Genomic DNA, 17,976 nt, shown 5'->3' with positions numbered 1-17,976 from the left:
TGTTCCGATTTATTATTTATCGATTGTCTAGACTACCGCTAATCTCGTTATCTATGATTAGAGGATGCTGGGTACGAGTTTACACGCGTGAAGTCAGCGGGATTTACAAGTCGCGAATCTCTGTATTTATATGTCTCTGTTGTCTTGCAGTATTTAACAGTCTTCACAATTAACTCTTAAATCTACAGGCACAGAGCTCAATTTTTGAATTTTTTTAGTTAGATTCTGTAGGCCTGTCCTGTAGATAGGATTTTTACAGGCCTGATAGCAATTTAACATGCCTGGGCTGCCACTCAGCGTGAAGACGTATTATAACAGAGACATATAATAAATAAACTGTCTGTTGTCTCTTTGACATCATTACACATTTCTATTCTCAATTTAATCAAAATACTTTTCATGTTTTACAATATGTACATCATTGTTTTTACTCATTTTTTACTAGTTTATCAAAACAAAACATAATTTACAGTCACACTAATAAGCGACAAGAAGAATATGTTTTTATTAATCAAACCGATACTACATTGTACATGTTGTACTACATGTATCTTATCTATGATCTACTCAGTCATATATAGATAACAAAACACTTGCAGTTTAATATCGCATACATTTGAACATGTATAACACAGGACAATAGTTATCACATACATGTACATTTGTACATGACACAGGACAATCACTGACAAGTTTCAAGACTTCCTAGCAGTAACTGAAAGCCAGCACAAATACCTAATCTGTGGTACACTTTTATTCTGCAGGTGGCTGTACCTCACTTTTAACATTAGATATCATTTAACATCATATCATAAGGAAAACAACTGTGTTGATTTCTCTTATTCAAACATATTTGGATAACAATTTATAGAAAACTACCACAAGGGCCAGAGAATTTCCAGCTAGGGGAGGGAAATGTTCCCATACATTTTTGTAAGTCTTGAACTGGCAAAAATGTATGAATCAATAACTACAAGAAGATACAATATAAAACAGATGTGGAATTGATTGTCAATGAGACAACTCTCCACAAGACACCAAATGACAAAAAAGTAACAGCTTAAGGTCACCGTACAGCCTTCAACAATAAGCAAAGCCAATATCACCTACTCAGCTACATTTACATGTACATTGTATGGACATGATGGAAGGCCTCAAGATCACAAATGTATATATAAAACATTAAAAACAAGAAAACTAATGGCTGAATTAATAAACAAAAAAATGATTAAAAAACAAATATCATTAAGTAACTAACAAAGCAACAAAGAAGAACCACTAAATTACAGGCTCCGGACTTGGGACTGGCACATACATGTACAGAAAGGGGCAGGGTTAAACATCATTGACATGTAAGGAAAATCCCAACTCTTATTATAGTTATATTTATTTTAGATCATGACAAGCAGTAACAAGTTTACAGATCAAGCTCAATATATATTCTGTTCAGAAAATAATAACTTCAGATGTTTTATTTTTGCAGAGCTATGTAGTCCTTGGACAGTGGGGCAAAAAAAAAATCATGCAAATAATCAGTTTATTTCTTTTTTTGGGGTTATAATATATGCTTGAAGATATTGATCTGATTATTATGATTTATCAAAGATTATTGTATAGCTTTTCCATGACAAGTTGCATATCAAGTGTTAAATTTGTTTCAGTTCAGATTATTTTATTTTAGCAGAAACTGATCTGGAATTATGGTCCAAAACAAGCATTTTTCATGGCAATAAATTGTGTATATGTAGGATCTCTATGCAATTGTACCACTTTGTACATGGAGCATTGTAGGGTCCATACATTTACCTCAAATGGAAGGTTTTGGATTACTTTTTGGGGTAATGGACTAAACCTTTTTATAATTATGGGTAAAATACGAGGATTTCTGGTATACAAACATTAAACTCTTGAATAATATACATGTACATTGTGCATCATTTGTGTATGTTCATACATGTACAATGTACATCATGTACATCTGAACAAATATATAGATATAAGAAGATATGGTATCATTTCCCTTCGCCTAAGATAAAATGACATAGAAGTTAACATGTTATAAAACTACAGGTCACAATACATGTACATGCATTGTATTTCAACAATGAGCAAATCCCATACAGTGTACATTTTGTACCTTTCTATGGATCTCTATGAAATTGAGCCTCAAGGTTCGATACCAAAGTGGTAAAAATATGATAAGATCAAAGGGCTGGGGTTTATTATAGAAGTGTAAGGGAAATTGTATAAAAATCAATTTCAAATGGTAACAACTTGAAAACTAATTTAATAATGACAAAAAGGTGGAGGGTCTTCAGTTACTATTGTAAGACTACAATCTGACATGACAATGGGATGACCTGCTTTTAGTTATTGTGCCAAATTTAATCAAACGTTGCCTCAATCATTAAAAGGGTATCTTAGGCCATAATAAATAATAGGTTTGTTTGCCCAAACGCTACTTACCCACCAGAAAAAAAGCTGCCTACTCAAATTCTTTTATTGTCCTGATTTGAAGAAGTTTTTTTTAATCAAATAGGCATGAAGACTAATAAACACCTGATACTTCAATTTCTTTTTTTGAAGAAAAAAAAAGACAATGCCTACCTACCTACCCACTGTCTCAACCTTTGGGTAGGGTTTGGGGCCTTTGTGCAAACCAAAATATTTGTAAGTGTGGCCTTATGCTATTAATGGTGATTTTCTAAACAACAGTGAAGACAGGTGAGCGACACAGGCTTATGATATTTGATACATGTAGTATAATTCCAAGTCTAAAAATATTTGGTTTAATAATCAAATAATCATTAAAAAAACGGCCAAGTAATCACATAATCAAAAACCCCATGAGGGCCCTCATATATGCATTTTGAAAGTCATCTAGGGACAACACTAATTGGTTTTTGTTTGTTGATTTGTTTACCATAGGATGAAGTAACGACGAATAAAATAATAAATTTAAAAAAATTATGAAAAAAAAATGTTTGAATTTTAGGTCAAATGTTTGTACCCTCGAGCTTCCTTAACAGTGTTGGTCTTTTGTGGATTGTTGTCTCATTGGCAATCATACCACATCTTCCTTTTTATATTAGCAAAGATTGTTTAAATGATAATTGATATACCAACGAACAAGCAAAATGTAATACGTGCTTCATGTCTTCCAATGAGTGAAATTATGAAGAAAAGGATTATATGTTTGACTCCCAAAAAGTCTGTAACAACGACGAAAAGACAAACAAATCCTCAAAATACTTAATAAAAAACTTAAGATTGAGCAACCGAAAGTTCACTCCATCGTGTAAGATTTGGATATTTTCAAGGTCAGAAAGTCATCCCTACCTCAATCCTTCAAAATTCAATCAATGATTATAGCATAGTCTCTTTCTTACACTTTATGTGCACCTTACAATGAATAATTTATTACTTAAAAAGATGGAGATTCTATCCCTTAAATAAAAAAGAAAAAAGCCGAAGAACACCAACAGCAAATGCACTCGTGCTGCCTTATCTTTATTGGTCATAATACAGTCATTTCATGAATTGTATAAATGTGTGCAAGTTATATTTCTTTGTTTATAATCTACAATAAAAATTTGAATTGTAAAACACGATTTAAGAAAACTGTCGCTTCTTCACGGAACTTGATATCCATAAAAGCGTATAAAACAGGATTCACGATATTATTAATTATAAACATATGATATAAAAACATGAATACAGGTCTTTAGATATAGGAAGATGTGGTGTGAGTGCCATTCTTTGTTTAAACCTTCAGCCAGAAGCAACATCACTATCGGTAAATAACTAAATAGAAAAACCAACGTTATAATAAATAACATAGTCGACAATTTGTGAGTTATTCGACGATTATCCTTTTGTCTTCTTTTGGATCCAACGAGTTGCGATAGAGTTGTTTGGGGATTGATTTCCAACCGCTGTTCTTTACTTGAATTTGACAATTTGGTATCTAGATCGGAAGTGACATAATTCTGATCATCACAACTTTTTCCGGTTGTTGATTCGCCACCTTCATCAGTTTTTGACTTCGAATTTCTGAATTTCTACTCTACTACTTTTACTTTTGTTCCTCTTTAATTGACGAAAGACTTTACCCCCAATTAATGAATATAATACAATAAGTGTAGTTACTGTAGCATCAGCAAGAATACCTATAACAATGGCATATACAGCCCTTTCTAATTGGTGTCCTTCTTTTAATTTACCACAACGTGGTCCCTTAATCCCAGTAGTGTGGCTATGAAATTGAACAGAACCGTAAACAAACGGTATCGGCAATGCAACTAAAGATGACATAACTATTGTTAATATCAACGCAGTTCTCTTAACATGAAGCGATAGTTCTCGTTTCAGAGGCAAACACACATTGAGATATCGCTGTACTGCAATTATAACTAATAATAGAACTGGAACAAATGTTGTCAGTCCGGCAAAGAACTGTGTCGTTTTACACAAAAAATTGTGGGGAAATGTAACTTGGTTAAGACATTGAATAATCATGTTAACGCCGCAGTATATCGTTGCTATCAGGTCAAATACAGCTAAATTCGGTATGAAATATCTTTCATCTGATGGTTCTTTCATTTGAAAAGAATAAACCAACAAAACAAAAACATTTCCGCATGTTCCGAGTACGATGTAAATCGCAAGTATAACAATGTTCGGTATAAGAGTTGTTGATATCATGTCATTAAATTCAGAAACTGTAATATTATACATTATATTATATTTTCTCCTGATTAAGTAAGCAGAAAACAGTTCATTCCATTCCCAGTTAATACATTAAATGTCATTAATTTCGAGGAAATTGCAGATGTCAAAATGTTGATACCTTTGACACCTTCCGGCTTCAAAAACAATAACACTTCCTCGAATATGAATGACATATACATTACATTGAAACACAGAACATGCAGATAAGATATATTAGCACCAATTATTATTTCAAATATATAGAAACAGCACAGGCATAGTAAATACATGCAAAGCATTACTAAGCTAAACATCTAAGCACGCCGGAACAGAAGCATAACAAAAATTTCAAGCACAATCAAAAAGCTCAAATAAAAATATAGCACACATACAAAATTTAAGGCATAATACAAAAATTTATAGCAATTACTAAAAATATTAAAAAGCTTATCTGAATCAAGAAAAACAGCATTTTGATTAATTCCAGGACTGTATACGGCTCTTGAATTAGAGTTAAGAAAAACTTTTTCGGTCCTTAAATGGTCCGATATGCTGTTTCCCAGAGTAGCAGATGCAAATATAAAATGTTTCTTATCAAACTGTGTAGTTTTTGCACGTGACATATCCAGTATATCACTACATCTGCAAGAATAATTACAATCATGAAAACAGACAGGTGCTAATCTATTAACTGTATTTAAAGTTTCAATTGTCATTCAGCATTGTTGTGGTTTAAAAATTAACAGTGCTGTAATAAACATGATTTCAAATTCAATATTAATACCAATAAAAACAATATTCAAAGATCTAACTGTGTTTGTTTATAACGGTGGAAGTGCTATTTGTAATCATTGATTCTGAAAAAGTGAGAGCAAAACATTAAGAAATACAAGGAAAGGAAACACATTGTAAAAGAAAACAAATCAATGATGCCTTGCTTATAAATCGGTAAACCAGATGAGTGTTTTGTCTACATAGGACTCATTGGTGACAATGAAAAAAGTCAGGAGGTCAAATCAAATTAGAAGATGAAGAGCATTAAAATCCCATAATTTGAAAACCAGATGACAAATATTGTGAAGGTAATCTATGTCTGGGCGAAGAAAAATAACCCTTAGTGTGTCGAATTCAAGATAATATAAATAGTAAATTTACATAAAAAAATCATTAATGACTACTGAGTCGGTTATAACCTGTCATAAATAGTATCCACCATCCGTTGTATCTAACCAATGAATGTAAAAATTCTTCAAAGATATCAGTACATGACTTTAGTTGACTATAATTCAGCATACGTATAAAAGACAAATGGTTCAAAGTAAACTATTTACGTTGAATTTATTACAGTGTATTTGAATAAAAAGAGAGTTGATCAGTGATGTACCTTAACAAAAAATATATTCCGTTATAGCGCAAGCTTACTTAAATTATAAAAACCTCAAAGTAAAATTCACAATAATTTGTTTACTAAATTGATTTTATAAAACAAAAGTGAAACCGACATTGATATAATCAAAGTAATCTAAATATTAAAATGTTCGGATTCTTTGGGTCAATCAACCTCTTGAAAAATAGTAGATTTCGTATAGTGAAGAGTGAAGGTTTACAATCTCCTCTGATGAACCCGGACTAGAAGGTCATGTACAGTTCAATATTATGCTGTATTCCCTTATTCGCACATATGGATAAAGATATAAGATGTTAAAGTTTTACATGCAAGGCGGATGTATTAATTTTTTATTAAATACTTATAGAACATATTTAATTTTAAAACTTTTTCATTTTGTAAATTAGCTCTATTCACTAACATCATTCATACTGTTTTAAATATGGAGATACCTAATAGCAAAAAAAGGCGTTTATCCGAATCCATGGAAAATATATTAAAGGTATTAGAACCCATCATTAACATAATTAAATCATATTCTCGACCAACAGTGACACCATTTAAGTTTAGACATGGACGAAAAGGTGTAGTACGAATAGCTAGTTGGAATATAGAAAGATTCTATGAAGAAAAAGCTAATAATCCAGGAGTTAAAGAAGTTGTATGTATGACAATCCTGGAAAATGGGTAAGTTTCATGAAAACAATCTTATGAAAAAAAAGATAAGATAAATATTTAATTATTGGCACGTGGTTAGCTGAAGTCATACATTAATGTGCGTCGTAAGAAGGAAATTTTATATATTGATTGAAGTTACAAAAAGGAAAACAAAATAATAAAGTCAAAGAGGGACAAGCAAAACAATGTCAATTAAGACGCTTTTGATAGACCCGAAAATAGGGATCATGACAATTAAACACTACCGATTTTAAAGAGATGCAAAAAGAGAACATTATAATCAAAAATAGAGCTTAATGCCCTGATCATTGCGTAGCAAAGAAAGTAGAAACACATAGTTATATTACTTTCGTTAAATTTCAGATTTAGTTTAATAGCATTTCAAGAGCTGGCTGATAAAAAGGCCCTGGAAAAGGTATTTACCAATAAAATTTACCATGTCAGCGTCTGTTGTCTTCTTTCGTCTGGAGTTTGCTGTACCGTTGTTTCATTTTCATTATATTGTCTTCAAATTCTAAATCATTAGGACTATCTAACCTTTCCTGTTTTCATTACTGTTAACAAATGGAATGTCTGTAAGGGAGAGTTCTATATTCATAATGATAGATGTGTATGCATTTTTCTCTACAAAAAGTTGTATTTTCAAACTTAATGAATGCTAATCAGTTGGTCCGGTGCCAAATAAAGCATTGCTTTCTACCTGTATTTTCGGCTGCTCGTTTGCTCTTCTCAAAGCCAATACGAAGTCAGGTAAGCAATACGGGCTTTACTTGTCAAAGCTAAATGAATAAGTAATCAACGGTCTTGTTATGATAATCTTATTTTCAAGATAATTAGAATTGATGACTGTACACATGACATAAACAAAAAATCCGTTTAAAGTCAATAATAATGCGAATTTTGATTATAAAGTATTTTTATAATAAAACATATTTTGTAAAAGCTTTTAAAAGGGCTAATTAAAATAATATAAAAATCAGGATATACAGTATGTATACAATTGAGACAATTTTCTGCAATAGTTCACACGATGTTGATGTAACCGATTATAGACAATTACACATGCAAGTTTTATGTTTTTGATTGTAGATTTGTGAAGAACTAAATAGTCCATCTTTATCCTGTACAAAGAATTGGCCAGGACATCGTGGCAAGTGGCAGCATGTAGTATCAGATGCTACTGGGAGGATGTACCAAGTATGTCACCTCTCTGTTCTGTAGAAATAGCCATAACGATTATTCCTAGTTAGAAAAAAAGTGTGTTGAGCTTTTCGCTATTCTGTTCGTTTGCAATTATGTTTTAAATTACAGTTTTTCTTCAAATTGCTATTCTATACAAAGGGGTACAGCCAGATCATTTGCCATTAATCGGTACCTCTTGGATTAGTATGATTATAGAAATTAATCAGTGGGGCTGACGGTGCCATTTCGGACACCGAGGGTACTATTAGCTAACGCTGTAGTCTAGAAATGAATTAAAGGAAGAAAAAAAATAATTGTACAATCCCAACTTTCCAAGATAAGGCAAGGTCCAAAGGGCACGCTTGACATTTTAGAATAACATCAAAATATTAAAAATGTTTGTTGTTTTTTTTTCAGTTTTTGTTAAGATAATAATTAATTATTGAATTTTTGTAGAGTATGGCGTACAATGGCTTTTTATACGACACCGCAAGGGGGATAACATTAAATCATTCAGCGTTGCTAGAAAAACCAAATAACTCATCTAAACCATTTACTAGGGCACCATTTATTGGAACGTTTAAGGTAAGTTAAATCTACAGAAAATTTTATGGAATTCTATACGACTGTCATATTAGGGAGAGATTTAACTAGATATAAAACCAGGTTTAATATACTATTTTCCTCATAAGGAAATGCCTGTGCCAAGTGTGGTAAATGCTTTTCATTCGATTGATGTGTTTGAGCTGTTGAATTTGCCATTTGATAAAGGACTTTCCGTTTTGAATTTTCCTTGGAGTTCGGATGTTTTGTTATTTTACTTTTTAATAACAGTAAATACAAATACCTAAGAAGTAATTGCATTTACTTTCGTACAATTTGATAAATGTTTACCATCGAATGGAAAAAATACTAGTTACTCAGATTAATTTCATCATATTCAAAATATTCAGCGAGATCAAATAATACATACAATGGTAACAGGTATTATCCAAGATATTGGACAGAAAACAGACTACATGTATGCAAACCACCACACATACTAGAATTAGAAGTTAAAATAGAAACAATCAAATATACCACAAACACCACAAACACCACACCATCCCGATTTGGTACAGGCACAATATGTAGTTTATTTCGATGGAATAAACCTGACCGCATGCACGAAATGAATTGAACAAAATCAATTGTTTTTGGATTAAATAGTTATCAAAAGTACCAGGATTATAAAAATGTATTAAGGATGAACGTAGGAGAAGTAAGGTGAAAATTAATAAATTAGGAAGTTAAAATTGATACTATAATCTGGTAGAGCATCAATTAACATGATTAATGATAAAAATAAGCTAAAAATATTGATAGGTCATGGACCTCCTTTTCGAGATATTTGAGATTTAAAATATGGCGGGAAAAGGCTGACTCGGACTTTTACCTTATATTTGCATTGATATTATTAAGTCTCAAAACAAAAGAAAGAAAATCCAGATTTTTAAATAATTTTGGTAAACGACCTTCATGAGCTTTTAAGTCTTATATGAAAAAATAAATGGGTGTTATGGGGCAAAATATTTTACATTGTATTGTATGGAAAAACACCAAGGAGTCCGAACATTTGACACAAATTCCAAAACCTCACCTGAGTACAAATTTATTAAGTATTAAGTTTTTATCATATTTAATTTGGAGATATTGAGTAATTTATACATATATATATATATATATATGCCTTTATTTATATAATTTGACTGATAATATTTGGTATTTGCATGTCGTGTCGTCATTTATCAAACGTTTAGTTCCTCTTATGAGTCTTATCTAGACGAAACATGCGTCCGTCGAACAAAATATAAGCCTGGTATCTGGCAGACTTATAAGGAATGGAATATTATTACCTATTGGGATATATATCAAGAATAGGATAATTTACAATACTTATCATTGAATATCAGTACTTAATTTGAAGGATAATTGCCTAGCAGTGCAAGATATAGCAAACCTTTAAAAATAGCAGTTGTTAACCATTTAAGTCATATAAAAGTTTTTACCATTATATTTAAATAGTTATTCTACTGTACGATAGAAACAAGGTAATCTCACGAGTAATTCAAAGTTCGTTTGTTTTTTGGCATATATCTCATTAAACTTGAAATAGTTAAAACGAAACGAACAGTTAGATGTAGTTTCATACTCGCAACCTGATATTGACAGTGAGGGTCACATAAGGACTTAATACTCATGTGATATGACTAAGACTTCTTATTGTTTACTTTATATTTTTCTTGCAACATTGACGCAAAATTCGCATAAGTTAATTATATATCCAAGCTTTTACGAATTAACAGGGCTTTCGGCTTTATAAGGATTTGTTAAATAGATTGTTGATAATCGATCGAAGACAGTTATTGAATCAAAGGTTCTTGATTGTAAAGTTGGAGGCATTTTTTACTTATTTTTTTTGACAGTAACATCGTTTGGTTGACCGTATTGAGACTACTAGTATCTGTGCTGCGTTCGATAAATTGACATGAGTCTTATGTAGACAAAACGCTCATCTGGCATACCAAATTATAATCATGGTATCTGTGATGAGTTTTCACAAAAATCCATGGATGTGTTCTATTTCGCTCAGCCATAATCAGTCTTTCCTTTCCGTTTTTATGACGTCAACCCAATGCAGCAAACTACATCGGATTTTTATTAATCATGACGGTAACACCTGATTGCAGGTTGACCCTTGCAGAGCACATTCATTTACTTCCAGTTGTTGAATTCTCTAAATATTTAGTTAACTTTGAAGTGTTTTGTATTGTTGTTGTTTTTGTTGTTTTTTTCCTTTACCGTGCTACGGTTGACCTTTTTTAATATAAAATGGATTGAAGACAAAGGCAATGGTGATGATGATAATTAAGAGAAGACGATACAGACTATTAAATTGCATGGTCAGTCTGTTTTGACTTATTAGTTTGAATATTCCTTTTATATATGTCGCCTCGCTTTTGCAATAGCACAGTGTTGATGGTCTTGGCATTCTGCAATATGGTTCTTTTTTATATTTGTTGAATGCTGAATATTATAGTTTTATAAAAATCTTATGAAAACACATTAATAATACGTGTTTTGTAGATCAAAAAATTTGATTGTATAATAGCGAGTGTACATCTAAAAGCTACTGGTTTCGATAATGAAGACTTAGAAAGGCTTCAGAAGGAGATAGATAAAGTACCTGAAGTGATAGATGCCATAGAAAAACAATATCCAGGTAATCAAATACGTTGGTAGCAATGCAGTAAACCAGTTTCCAAGGCTAGTGATTGTGTCAATGAATCGATCAAAAGGTCCCGGGTTTTATGTTAGGTTGTCGTAAAATGTATGTTTGTTGTAATAAATCGTCAATCACGGAATTATCAACCTATCAGAATAAAAAAATCCTATAATTTTACCTCCTTTTCAGATATTTTAGATTAAATGATTAAGGTATTTTAAAGCTACCTGAAGATATAATGTTAGTTTTGAATATGACAAAAACAGCGTTTTTACATATCTGTCATTTACTGTTCAGTGTGGAATAATTTAAAGTAATGCTCCCAAAAGCCTTTATGCAACAATAATTTAATTATATGTCATTTTAATATTATTTCAGGAGAGGAGGATATCCTTATGTTAGGAGATTTCAATTTAGACCCAAAAATGGAAGGTATGATAAAAGCGTATACGCAGTACACAGTGTATTCAAGTTAAATTAAATTATATTTCAATTTTAATAAGAGACGATGATGCAACCCATTTTATGAGGTAAAACTCGAGCCATTAACCTGAAAAACGCTCCGTAATATGACCAATACTGATGGCAATGATTGTGAATTATGCTTATGGTTCTTGATAAAATGTTAAATAAAACTAAAGGTAGAAAGAATAATTAGTATTAGATAAAGAACATCGTATAATAAGAAAGCAAAATTAGGATGTTAAAATTGATTATTGTCTTTTTGTGCTTCTTAGTAACGTTTGTTTGTTTTTTAAAGTGATTAAGATAATAATACAATGTTTATATAATTACTGCGGCGTCCCTATTTTTGACATTGTTACCTACAGTGTCTGTTTGTTTTGTTCACGCATCGTTGTCATTATAATGGAATTTGATGCGACTTTCATATAAGTGAGAGGTTAAACTAGCTTTAAAACCAGGTTCAATCCATCATTTTCTACATAAGAAAATGCCTGTACCAAAGAATTATGACAGTTGTTATCCATTCGTTTGATGTGTGTGAGCTTTTAATTTGGCCATTTGATTAGGGACTTTCCTTTATGAATATTACTCGGAGTTCAGTATTTTTGTGATATTACTTTTTAGTAGACAAATGAATGGACAATGCTATCAAATAGCTCTCTCTGTCGATGTATGCACCAGGTCTAAATGTGTTTGGAGTTATTTCAATCCCCCAGGTTCTCCTTGTGTCTTCGCTCGTATATCAAAACAATTTATGAGTTTTAACATCGGTAGACCACTGTTGATCCTCAATGTTCAATAATTTGAAGTATTAGTGTTCACACTTCTGCAGCTTAATAAGGCAGTATTCAGGAGATGAAATGGACGATAAAAAATTACCATTTAACAGTTCTAGATTGCACACAAAAGGGTACCACATTTAAACTGTCACAGAAATGGGGAATTTATTCTTAGTTTAACAATTATCTAAGTAAATAATTAGAATGGTTCATTGGTCTTGACTATATCATTGAATAACGGTTTACCATAGAATGAAATGCAGTGACATATCTAAAATTGAGAATGGAAATGGGGAATGTGTCAAAGAGACAACAACCCGACCAAAATAAAAAAAAAACACAACAGCAGAAGGTCACCAACAGGTCTTCAATGTAGCGAGAAATTCCCGCACCCGGAGGCGTCCTTCAGCTGGTCCCTAAACAAATATATACATATCTGTCTTCTTAAATGTTTGTTTTCAAACATAAAAAAAAAAGAAATTAAAACAATAACTTCATATCTTAGTCAAAGCATGAATAACTGATATTAATGATTTTATCCAGTTGTAAACAATCTGACCTTATTAAAAATTACTTTATTTCTTATTAGACTTTGATATTATGAGAGAGAAAGAATATAGTAACTGTGTTCCAGTTGGTGAGTTTACGAACATCAGCAATAGCAACCCTGAAGGTAGTCAGATTTATGATCATATATGGATAAGTAGCAGAACAAATAAGGCATTTTCAGGTATGGAATAATTTCATCTGTCAGCAATATTTGACACTCGTTAAAATATTGAAGCATGAAAATTATCTGACATATTGAAAACTGATACATGAGACAAAACTATAACCATCGTGTTATCTTCATGTTTAACAGGAAGCAAAACACAACCGTATACGTCAATGATTAACCAAGAGGAACAATGTATTTTTTAGTATTACACACCATAAAGGTGCGAGGTTTGGCATGCCACAAAACAAGGTTTAACCCACCATTTTTTTCTTTAAAAATTACCTATACCAAGTCAGGAATAGGACCATTGTTATATTATAGTTCATGTGTGTGTGTGTGTGTGTGTGGGTTACATTTTAACGTTGCTTCGTTTGTTTTCTCTTATTTTTGAGTGTAAATTCACATTGCGATAAGTCGTGTCACGAAACTTGTCTATGCCAAATTCATGTATTGGGTTTTCATGTTATATTTGTTATACTCGGATTTTGTCTGATGCTCGGTCCGTTTCTGTGTGTGTTACATTTTAGTGTTATGTCGTTGTTCTCCTCTTATATTTAATGCGTTTCCCTCGGTTTAAGTTTGTTACCCCGATTTTTTTCCCCATGGATTTATGAGTTTAGAACAGCGGTATACTACTGTTGCCTTTATTTAACAAACTCATTATGAAAATGTTAATATTAAAGTTGGGAAAATGATAAGATAACAAAAAATCAATCAGTAGTGTACACAATAATCTTCCAAGACATATCACAAAATCATAAAGATTAAGCAAGGGTAAACTCAGTTTATCTAGTAAATTATGCAGTCAATGGTCCACTATACATGCGTCGTATCATTGACACTGACATTCATGCACATATTTCATCAAGATATCTCGCCTTAACTTACTAACGTAGTACTTATGTAAAAAGACTGATCGAAGATACCAGGCTGTGTACGCCAGACGCGCGTTCAAAGGTCAAATAAAGGTTTGTTACATGGTAGTCAAAGAGATGTGACGCACGTTATCTTGATCTCTTGCATTGTAGCTTACCTTAATACTGGTATATAAGCACAAAACTGGGATAATATTTAAGTACAAATGTCAAAACATCGATGTACAATTTAATGTACATTCGACTAAAATAGTCAAAAATTAAAATAATGCTTGACACCTCTAATACAAAGGGATGTAATACAAAGTAATCATATATCTTTCTTTTCCACAAAAAAATGCCTTAGACGCGAATACACAAGGTTAAGAAAACTTACAAATAATTAAAACAAACTCACTGGGAATGTACATTTTTCTTATAAACAGGTGGAGAATGATCTTTAGCAAAATAAGTTCAAAAGATGTCACAAAATATCGTGTCGCGTAGCTTTTGTTACTTTTAGACTTAAATAAAAAGTGCATGAGTTCTATAACCTGTTCCATACCAATGCTAAGAGTTTGTGTATTCTTTAATTTAATTAATTCGTGTAGTGGTAAATGTTTAGTCATTAGTTTTATAAAAACAATCTCATCAAAAAAACCTTATCAGTGACACTCGAACCAAATCAGTGACACTCTTATCAAAAATTGAAAAGGCCGAGAAAAAAAAACATTTGAGAAAGAACATTGAGGATCAAATACAGCTAAGATCAACTATTCATATATTCATTTGATTATGGGAAAGTATATGTTTTAAAAATTTCTTTCTCTCTTCTTTAAAACTAAAGCTCTTCTTCTCTCGTGCAAAACTTAGCTTGTCTGGTTTATAATCGAAAGATATAAAACAAAACTTATTATTGTCAATAGGTTCATAATTTTAGCTTTAGTAGAAAGTATCAATATCTAAAATGTGCATGTTCTTGTAAATGTTACTGCGCAGAAAAATTTGATAATAAGCAGATTATCATGATTGTGAGCGATATGATTTGTGTAATTATTTTATATTTCTATTTTCAAGGTAATTCAGGTGTTATTAGAAAAAATCTGACAAGTCCATTGATACCTAACGGATGGTCGTGGGGAGGTGTTGTCAGTGACCACTGTCCAGTTTGGACAGAGCTATACACAGGGAAAGACTATGACTCGGCAGATCTGAGAATTATTCCGGATACAAGTTTTACCCTTACTGGTTGATAAACGTTGTGGAACAAATTTCAAATCACATCAAACGTTGATGATGATAGTTTTCTACAGAAATCGTTAACACACATTTCTGCTACAAGTTATCATATATTAAAATATTCCCTGCAATGACTCATCATACATATATTTGTCGAAAGGTGCATATGTTAGTATCATTAGGACGTACATGTTAACTTTTTTAGAAGAATTAGTGGATAAAATATATAGATTATATGTTTTAGAAACTAATTATATAATTACGATTTATGTAATTGATAAATCGTAACTTTATGTAAAACATGACAAAATCTTGAATAATTAATATGAATAAAATTCTGTGTGAAATGGTTTTATTCACATATTTTGCTTCAGCTCAAATGCGTTTCCTTTATGTGCTTGTGATTTGTAAAAATATACGTTATGGGATAGTTTTCATCCTTTATTTTGAATTGGTACAAATGAATTGATGACGCATTAAAGCCAGGACAATTCATGCCAAATTTTACGACATTTTGCACAGTGCTCTCTTAACGCAATATGGTAAATAAAGTGCAATAGTTAACGATTTTCTTGTGTCAAATAAGTTAACAATAACCTGTAAACAAGGCAATATACAACGTTCCAAACGTCCAAGTTATAGAATATTGTCAAATATATTGTACATTTTACGCAATATTTGCATGTGAAACTGGCAAAATAGTTTTACTGGAAGAATAACAGGCACACTGCATCATTTCAAATACAATTTTAGGCAAATTATAGGTACTACATATAAGTAATTAGGCGATATTTGGGAATGTTGAAAAGATTATATATGTAGCATTTAATGCATTGTCAAATGTATTTGATTACAAATTTGTGAAATAGGTCTACAAATCTATAGAACCTAGATAAAAACCGGCACTTTAAATTGCGAATAGCTAAGTTTAATTACAGATTTCTTAAATTACGAATTATATCTTATTGCCGTAACCATATCCATTTAATTTTTATTATAGTGTTACCGGATTCGTTTTTTGCTTTTAAAATCATTTCAATATGAGTGAATAATATATAATAGAGCAATTTTGTTTCTGATCCAATGTTATGCTAAATTTCTGGACTTATTGAAAACAAATCCGGTGACCCTTTCAATATTTTCATACCATTGACATGAAAATGTTGGCAGCAATAACACATATATTTTTATCAAAATGTTGTAAATGAATTTTTTGCCGCTTTTTACGTACATTCTACACTTTAAATTACTATTTTCAAAAAACTTTAGATTGCATTAAAAGAATGGGTATATGGATAAACTAGTCACTGTATTAATTGAGTGTTGGCTACTTTATATCCAGCAGCAAATATTCCTTTCACATTCTTACATGTTAATAACATATCAATATACGTTGCTATGTACTTAACTAACACAGACTGAAAATATGTTTTAAATATTAGCTCTCAAGGAAACACAGCAGGCTAAAGGAAAACATGTCACTCTAACCGAAGAAACTTATTTTGCTCTCCATGTACACCAACTTTTGTTCTTACTCTAAAATGCCACATTGTTGATCAAGCATCAGAAAAGAACAATTTCAAAGTTATGATTTGACCAAGTTTGGAATGGAAACTTCTCACCTAGAGGCTTGTCATCTTCTCACATAGAGGCTTGCAATATTCTCACCTAGAGGCTTGACATCTTCTCGCCTAAAGGCTTGATAATTGACATCTTCGCTCCTAGAGGCTTGGCATATTCTTAACTAGAGGCTTGACATCTTCTCACCTAGAGGCTTGAAATCTTCTCTTTAAAGAAAACTTACATTAACGTTTTCAATGACACCCAGTTAACATGTTTTTTTTCTAGAAACATTTTTTGTTTGAAAAGAATAATATCTTAGACTTTGGATGAAACGAAAATTTCTTAACACTCCATCCATATGCTTAAAGATTTCTTAAAAATACCTTTAAAGATAAATCAAGTTCATTATATCTACTTCTCCTTTCTACCTTCTTGATTATCTAATTTGCGCTATATTGATTAAGTACGGTCTCATTGGACTGAGTAGTCTTTAAGATGATGTTAATGTACGATGACAAACATGTTACCCCTAAGATGTAAAACATGACAAATTATTGAATAATCAATATGAATAAAATTATGTGTAAAATAGTTTTATTCACATATTTTGCATTACTTTCATACAATATTGGTACAGCTTTACAGAAACGATAGTATGAAATATATTGGCCCCAAATTTCTACAGAAATTTTTTTATATATTTTGATTTTGAAATCACATAATGAAGTATTTTGTTGGATAAGCAAAATAAAGATAATAAATGAAAATAGCCAGATTTTAATAAAAGCCTAAAAATTCAAAAGAAATAAGATTTTCAAAATATAAAGCAGACAATTCAAGCAAAAGCTCTATAAGCATAATATTAAATCTTACAACAGTTGAGATAAACTTTACTACATCTAAATGTTTTTAACTTAATCAGTTCTTTAAAATGTAGTTCAGTTTTAACTAGAGAGGCTTATCCCATCTACCCACCCAGTCTCCCTAGTTAGGAGTTAATGCAATTCCTCAATTTTTTATTTTTTTTTCTATCTTAGTTTGTATATAGTAAAAAAAGACAACAAGTTTTGAATTGAAAAAGACTGACGGTTGTCTCTTTTTTTCATACATCGCACTTGTCATTTATGACCAAAAAA

General features: G+C 31.3%; 1 protein-coding gene across 1 annotated transcript; it reads left to right on the top strand.

The window, feature by feature from the left end:
* Window positions 1–6,539: 6,539 nt before the first annotated feature.
* LOC134699046 (endonuclease/exonuclease/phosphatase family domain-containing protein 1-like) lies at window positions 6,540–15,336 on the top strand. Its single transcript, XM_063560733.1, has 8 exons — window positions 6,540–6,784; window positions 7,139–7,190; window positions 7,865–7,972; window positions 8,414–8,542; window positions 11,084–11,219; window positions 11,601–11,654; window positions 13,056–13,196; window positions 15,116–15,336. The coding sequence occupies exons 1-8, from the start codon at window positions 6,540–6,542 to the stop codon at window positions 15,289–15,291; spliced, it is 1,041 nt and encodes a 346-aa protein (XP_063416803.1). The 3' UTR covers window positions 15,292–15,336.
* Window positions 15,337–17,976: the final 2,640 nt, after the last annotated feature.

This window comes from Mytilus trossulus, unplaced genomic scaffold (genome assembly GCF_036588685.1).
Source record: "Mytilus trossulus isolate FHL-02 unplaced genomic scaffold, PNRI_Mtr1.1.1.hap1 h1tg000024l__unscaffolded, whole genome shotgun sequence".
Taxonomy (NCBI): Eukaryota; Metazoa; Mollusca; class Bivalvia; order Mytilida; family Mytilidae; genus Mytilus; species Mytilus trossulus.
This window is presented reverse-complemented; position numbering and strand designations above follow the sequence as displayed.